At 45.6% G+C, this 7,836-nt stretch overlaps 1 protein-coding gene across 1 annotated transcript in view; it reads left to right on the top strand.

Moving 5' to 3' along the window:
- Positions 1-258: 258 nt before the first annotated feature.
- TXLNG (taxilin gamma) overlaps positions 259-7,836 on the top strand; it is a 51,543-nt gene continuing 43,965 nt past the window's right edge. The window contains exon 1 of the mRNA XM_057718990.1: positions 259-397. Coding sequence (XP_057574973.1) covers positions 296-397 — 102 coding nt within the window. The 5' untranslated portion in view covers positions 259-295. The remainder of the gene's footprint in view (positions 398-7,836) is intronic.

The raw sequence follows: 7,836 nt of genomic DNA, 5'->3' as shown, positions 1-7,836 counted from the left end.
TCTGCAAGCCGTGGCCGCGCAGCCTGCTGGGACTTGTAGTCGGCTCCAGAGTCCCTTTCCCCGTCTGCGCAGACTCGCGCGGCCTCTGTTCGCCCTTCGGCCCTGCAGAAGCCCAGCCCCAGCTTCAATGCTCCCCACCCCCATCCCACTCTGTCCCCTCGGGGGCCAACCTCCTCCGGTCACATGGGGAGCCTTGCACGCGGCGATTGGCGGAGGGGTTCAGGGGCGGGGCGCGAGGCCCAGCGAGGTTCCGTGCCCCTTGTCGGGCCGCTTGTTTGGCTGCTGCCGTCACCTCATGGCGACGCGGGTAGAGGAGGCTGCGCGGGGAAGAGGCGGCGGCGCTGAGGAGGCTGTTGAGGCCGGACGGGGCGGACGGCGACGAAGCCCGCGGCAGAAGGTCAGTCTGCGGGGTGCCTGTGTTGTTGCCGGGCCGGGGGAATGCTGGGACTAGCTGTTTCAGGGTCCACCTCTGCACTCTGCCGGGTTACCTTTAGCCACGGGACGAACATCCGGCCCTCTTCGCTCCCGGGGGTGACGGCAGGGAGCAGGTGCGGGGAATGGAACCGGGATGGATGGGATGCGAGGGGGCGATAGTTGGGGATTGCGGGCGCGCGGCGGAGGCGGGAGAGAGGGTAGGGGCGCAGCCTGGTGGGAGGGGGAAGGGGTGTTTGGCGGGGGCGCGCCAGGTGTGACAGCCACGTGCGGTCGGCGCCGTGGGGCCCCGGGCGCCAGGTGTTCCCTCTCCCAGCCCCCGCCTTCCGCGTGCTTCCCGTGCTCCTAGCGCTGGGCGCCACCGTCGGGGGGCTGCCCGGGGTTACGGGCTCGCCCTCCTTGCGCCCGGCAGGTGCGCGGGGCGCGCTGCGGGATGCGCCCGGGCGGCGCAGGCGAGGCTGTTGCGCAGTAAGATAACCGCGCGGGAGCCGGGGCTGCGCTGCGCCGCGCCCCCCTTCCCCCGCCCCCTCTGCGCTCCCCGCCACTGCGCGGGCTGGCGAGCGGGGCCGCTCGGCCCCCGGGACCCAGGCTCTGGGGCTGGCCTCTAGGCGCCGCGGGCTTGGCTGCACTTGGGGCGGGCGGCGGGGAGACGATGCTGGAGAACCTGGGTCCTGCAGAGTTGGGAGCAGCATCGCGGATAGCCGGTCTTCCCAATCCTGCCCTCCCTCCCTCTTCTCCCTCTTTATTTCTCCCCCTTTTCTTTCTTTCTTTTTTCCCCCCTCTTGGTGAGCGAAAACTTGAGCGCCTCCCCCACCTTGGCCTTTGGTCTCTCTTAATCTGGGAGTCGGGCTGGACCGTTCCCCTTGCCTTACTTGACTCACGTCAAGGAGTTTTCGGTGTCTCCCTGGATACAGGAAAATCCAGACCTTCAGAATGGGAGAGTTCCACTTGTTCTGGAGTCAGTGGGTGGAGTTCGAAAAAGATTGCACAACGAACGGGGTACAGGGCTTTCAGGGCCCAGGAAGCGAGGAGCACGGGGAAAAGCTGGAAAGGTGGAAACCCGTCTCGTTCCTTGCGGTTGAACAAGCTGAAACGTTCAAATTGTTGGACGTCCAGCTTGATCACTCGGGACTGTTTGATGTTGCTTAATTATGCATTTGAATACTCTTAAAGATCACTCCTGTAGGAAATTACGAAATAATATTTTTTTAATGAGACTCGTGAACTTGAAAAAGAAGAACAAAGGTTCGTTTCACCTCTATGCAGAATGTCAAGAATTAGCTTTTGGGGGGCCTGTTTCTAAGGTTAGGTGTTTTCACGTCTCTCTGCATGAGGGTGTTACTACTTCTCAATTACCTCTCTTTCTCTCTCTCTCTTTGTACTCTAAAAGAAAGATCCAGTATTTGCAGGACTGAAAAAGAAGCTGTGGACCGAATGTGACCCTAGGGATTCAACACTGTCACTTTGGACACCTCACTTATTCCCTGAGGGTGGGGAGCCAATCTCGGTGTTTGATTTCACAGGTCCTTCAGGGGAGGAGTCTGATAAAAAGCCACTGCAATTGAGGGCATGAGTTCCCTTTTATGCTCCTGCATAAGGATTAAAAAGTCTGAATTAGGAACTGAGGTTGAATCAGCTAGCATTTTAAACGACCAAGAGGCAGTGTTCTGGTTAACAGCTGGATAAGAATAGTCACGTGTGTCCGAACTGTCTCATTTTTGTTTATTTACCTCAGACACCTTTCTTCTTTGCTCAGGCTTTTCTGCGTATCTTCTTCCCTTTTGATTTCCAATTGACTATGACATGGAATTGAAATACATGGTTAAATATTAGTTTTTGAATTTTCATTAAAAAAAAATTGGGTGAATAGCTTGTGTTTGCAGAAGTCACTTCTTAAGTTATTTCCTAAGGACCCTTCATTTTTTATTTCCTTTGGGCCACTAGCTTGAAAACATATTCCTAATTCTAACTTGACCTCTGCCCTATTTTTCAGGAAGCAGAAATGGTGTTTAACAAATTGGGTTGTTTTGAAAATATTGAAGGAATTAAAGGAACAGTGACCGTTTTGTCACTTGGGTTACATTATAGGACTTAAAGTGAGAAACAGTCGGAGATGGGCTTTGTTGCTTCCTGTTTGTCTTAACCATCTAGTCACTCATAACTTCAGGTAATTTTGTTTCATAACTACAGCCATTTGGTCTCTTGAGGTAACTTTTTTCCTTTAATATTACAGAACATTTCTAAGAGTCTCTTGAATTGTCTAAAACTGTGCTGTGTGATGTGATAGCCACTAGGTGCCTGTGGCTATTTAAGTGTTAATTAAAATTAAGTAAAATTAAAAATTCTCTTCCTCAGTATACTAGCCACATTGTGAGTGTTCAGTAGCCAGTGTGACTGACTAGTGGCTACTGTTTTAGAACAGATCTGGAATATTTCCATCATTGCACATTGCAAAAAGTTCTGTTGGACAGAACTAGTCTAAAAAGATGGGATATTATTTTGTCAAGTATTCCAGGCATTTTTAGAACACCAAGCTCATTCATAGTACTTCCTAAATCCCTACATAGAATTTGTGGAGGTTTTCTTTGTTTGTATTTTTACTAGATTTTGTCTTATACGGTTGAGTTTTCAAAAAATTAATTGACATGTAAGATATACAGAAGAGTTTCACTGCCCTAAAAACCTCCATCCCTTCTTCTCTTCCCCCAAACCACTGGCCACCACTGATCTTTTTACTGTCTCTGTAGTCTTGCCTTTTCCAGAATGTCTAAGGTTGATTTTTCTCCCCCTAGATTTTTGCTTGGGAGTGTTAAAAATTATTTAACTGCTATTAAACTTTTAGGTCAGATAGGAAGGATAGAGATATATGGAATCTATGCTCAAACGAATGAAATCTTACATTTACATGGTGCCCTATAGTTTTTATGGCATATTTGCACACACATTAACTCTTTCAGAATCACTCAGATGCTATGGAGAAGGCTGGGCAGCTGTCGTTGTCCTCATTTATAGATGACAAATTGCTCAGCAAGGTCCAGTGATTTGCCCGTGGGGTGAAGCCAAGTCTGGAACCCAGTACCCCTTCATCTGCACTACGGTAATAAGTAGGGTGGTAGTGGGCAAATAGTACGGATTTGGAGTCAAGACTCGTGGCTCTTGCCACTTACTAGCTGTGCAGCCTCGGGCAGGTTTCTCAGTCTTAAGTCTCAATTGCATCATCTGTGAAGTGGGGTTGATGCTAATCCCTACCGCCTAGGACTGCTGTGAAGCATGAGTTGATGTGACACATTCAGCACAGTGCCAGGCATGTAGAATTTTACTTGGTGTGGAGGGGAGCATATATGAAAGATCCATTTCTCTTGCTTTTAGGGTGTTATTCTGTAAATCTGTCTTCCAGCCTTTGTATTCTTCCCTCTTCCCAGAATCTGTGATAGACTTAATGAGGAGAAATCAGGTCAGGGTGGGGCGAGAGTATGTGGTAGGAAGAAACCATTTCATTATCTTGTTTTTCTCCCCATTTGTGGACTTGATGATGAATTCCCACTCTTCTAGCACAGAGATTAAGTAATAAGAATCAAAGTGATCTTCTGTTTATGACATTGTCATCTAATTCTATCAGCAAGCTTTGGTAAATTTTATTTTCATGGAGAACCGAACAGGCAAAGCAGTAATGAGAGCAGACCAGATATAGCACATCCCTCTAGCAGTACCACATTCATGGATCATAATATGCCACAGTTATTTATTACATTACTGGATGATGTTGGATATGTTATTTTGTGTCATTTTTATTGGTCTTGACTAGAGAAGTTTTATTTAGGAACGTATATGCGAAATTCAGATCCTGTAAAACAGGGCGCGTGTGATTTGCCTTTGTGTGGGATTCTTCACAGGAGTCACTATAATAGTTTTCTTTTCAATAGATATGCTGTTCAGGTTTTACACTTCTCAGAGACTTGAGTTTCAAAGGAAAAGAATTCTAGTTCTCACCATTTCCTGCATTGTGCTAGGTGTTTAAAATGTGCTTGCGTTCTAATATCCCCTTACCTCTGCAGAATAGGTGGTATTCCTGGGTATATAGATAAGGCACCTGAAGCTCAGTCAAAACAACAGCAACAAGAAATCTTGCTCAAATGAAATAACACAGCTCAGAGTTGGTGAAGTTGGCCTAGAGCTGGTATACAATTGTGTAATTGATAATGCAAGTGATGGACCCTACTGCACGGACTGTTTCTGCTTACCTAGTAAGTTTGAACCAAATATCCCAAAGAAACCCCTTTGCTTCTTCCTCCCCTCTCCCCCGCTTTCTTCCCAACTACTTTTTGTTTGGTTCTAACATGTTTGTCGGTAACTTTTAGTTAATATAATGGATGTGACAGTATTTAAAGTGTGTAAAGTGGTATATGAGTTTAATGTAGTATTCATCAGCATTGAGAATTAGCTATGTTTAAAATTTTCCCAAGTGGGACATTTGGAGAAGAGGATAAAACAGGTCAGGTGACCCTTTAAGGATTTGAACCTTGAGTATGTTGTTATGGTTCAATTTATTTCCTTGTTGAAATTCTCTTGGTATTTATAACTACTTAAATTTTCTTTTTTTTAAATTTAATTATTTGGTTGCATTGGGTCTTAGTTGCAGCAGGCAGGCTCCTTGGTTGCGGCTTGTGGGCTCTTTAGTTGCAGCTCACCGGCTCCTTAGTTGTGGCATGTGAACTCTTAGTTGCGGCATGCATGTGGGATCTGGTTCCCTGACCAAGGATCAAACCTGGGCCTCCTGCATTAAGAGTGCAGAGTCTTAACCACTGCGCCACCAGGGAAGTCCTTAAATTTTCTTACTTGAAGGAAAAGATATAAAATGACCAGTGTTCAGATGTAGAGAACAAACATGGACACCAAGTGGGGAAAGCAGGGAGGGTTGGGGGGGAATGAATTGGGAGATTGGGATACCAAATTGTATACTCTAAATATATGCAGTTTATTGTATGTTAAAAATAAATAAAGTAATAAAATGACCAGTGTTGTGCTGGCGACATAATTTTATTAACATTTACTGCTCAGGGTGCTGATTTGCATTCTATGTTACATTTCCAAAATGTCCCTAGGATGACCCCCATTATCCCCCACTTCCTACTGTGTAGTCTGCCACGAATAATATTACTAAAGTACCACTTTTTCATTTTTCTTCTTTCTCTACTCAGGTCAAAGTAGAATGGTTTGATGAGGAAGATGTGCCAGTAGCTTAGAAGCACGTTTTGTTAAGGATGTTTTAGATTGACATGTGGGCCATATTAAAAGTGAGAATGTAGGCATTTTGCATACTTTGCAAATTCATCCTTATTCAAATATTATTATAAACAGTTCTGCTGCATGTAGCAATATATATTCATTATATCTAATCTTACAACTCTAGAAGGTAGGTAGTGTGCATCTCTAGTTTACAAAGCAGGAAACTGAGAGGTTGACCTCCTCATGGCCACACAGGAGGTAATAAGTGGTATATTCAAAGGTCGGCCTCTTTGGGCTCCAAAGTCATTAGCCATATTCCATGTGTCTTGTGCTCTCTAAACACATTTCTTGAGGATAGTAAATAAAAATGTGCTCTTTTGATGAATGTGAGTAAAACTTGGTGGTAGGTAAAATGAGTAACAGCTTTTGCTAAATTAAAACAAATTATGGGGACTTCCCTGGTGCTCCAGTGGTTAAGACTCTGCACTCCTGATGCAGGAGGCCTGGGTTTGATCCCTGGTTGGGGAACTAGATCCCACATGCTGCAACTAACGATCCTGTATACTGCAATTAAAAAAAAGATCCCGTGTGCTTCAACTAAGACCAGGCGCAGCCAAAATAGGTAGGTAGGTAGGTAGGTAGGTAGGTAGGTAGATAGATAGATAGATAGATAGATAGATAGATAGATAGATAGATAGGTAGATAGGTAGATAGATAGATAGATAGATAGATAGATAGATATTAAAAAAAAACCACACAAATTATGAAGGGTGGGGTTGGGTCATTGGGGGCATAGGAAAGCTATTATAATCCAGGAACGGTGGTGAGGGGGTAGTTTTGAGCCTTACAGCTTTTGTTTCATTCCCTTAGGTCCTGGGTTGACCTTAAGATACTCGATATAGGAGGTGTGCTGCACTGTGACTCCTTGCAAAGGCACCTCCAAGTGTAATTTGGATGAATTGAAAGATAGAGGGTTTAGAAAGAGACCCTCTTTTTAAACCTCTCAAAGTCTACACAACACAGTGTTAACAAAAAGCTGAAGTGGTCGGGTGAAGTAGGACAAGAAAAAGAGAAGGCACAATGTTTCAAAGGTGCATCAGATTGCTCCATGTGGAGCTGGCGAAGGATGACTTCATAAAATTGGAGTGCAGGGACTTCCCTGGTGGTGCAGTGGTTAAGAATCCGCCTGCAAATGCAGGGGACAGGGGTTCAGTCCCTTGTTCTTGAAGATCCCACATGTCGCGGAACTACTAAGCCCATGCACCACAACTACTGAGCCTGCGCTCTAGAGCCCACGAACCACAACTACTGAAGCCGGTGCGCATACAGCCTGTGCTCCACACAAGAGAGGCCACTGCAGTGAGAAGCCCGAGCACCGTAACAAAGAGTAGCCCCCACTCGCCTTAACTACAGAAAGCCTGCATGCAGCATCGAAGACCCAACAAAAATAAATAAGTAAATTAATTAATTAAAAAAAATCAGGACATGGATGTTGCATTTAGGTAACCCATAAAAGCAGAGGACCATTTTACGTCTCAGGAGTCTGTGGCTTGAAGATGCTGAATGTGTGCCCCAGCCCCTGCTCCTCTGCAAAATAGATCAGGCCCAAGCCCATTCAGTGGCTTTGTGCATTAAAATCATATTTCCTGATCCTTTTGCTGCCTAGATAGGTGGTTAGGCTGATACAGGTATCTCTCAGATTGCTGCTAATCACTGAATTATAGTTTTTAGAGCTAGAAGTGATTTTGCAAAATCATGCAGTTTAGCACCCTTCCTTTTAATAAAAGAAACGGCCATAGAAGTTAAATGTGAAATCAAATGCCATCATCCTTGGATTAAAAGGCAAATGACATGCATAGTCTAAGATAGATGTTAGCACCAACCGCTATAGATAGTAGCACGAACTCCTACCGGAGAGAGCGTGCAGCCAAAGAAGCTATATCCTCACCGGGCCTTTTTCAGACCTGTTGGCTGCTTCTTGGCTTCTTCACCAGTGGGAGAAATCAAGTGCCTTCGTCCTAACTTCAGCACTGGTTTGCCCCTCTTTTCTTCTCATTTACCTAATTAATGCCTCTTTGTGCTCCCCTGTCCTCTACATGCTGTGACAAATCACTCTGGAGCCTTTTGCTGCCTAAAGTTAGAAGTTGGGGCAACTCCTAAACTTACCTTGCCTCCAAT

The sequence above is a fragment of the Hippopotamus amphibius genome, chromosome X (assembly GCF_030028045.1).
Source record: "Hippopotamus amphibius kiboko isolate mHipAmp2 chromosome X, mHipAmp2.hap2, whole genome shotgun sequence".
Lineage (NCBI taxonomy): Eukaryota > Metazoa > Chordata > Mammalia > Artiodactyla > Hippopotamidae > Hippopotamus > Hippopotamus amphibius.
Note: the sequence above shows the minus strand (reverse complement) of the source record. Positions and strands in the feature narration are given on the sequence as shown.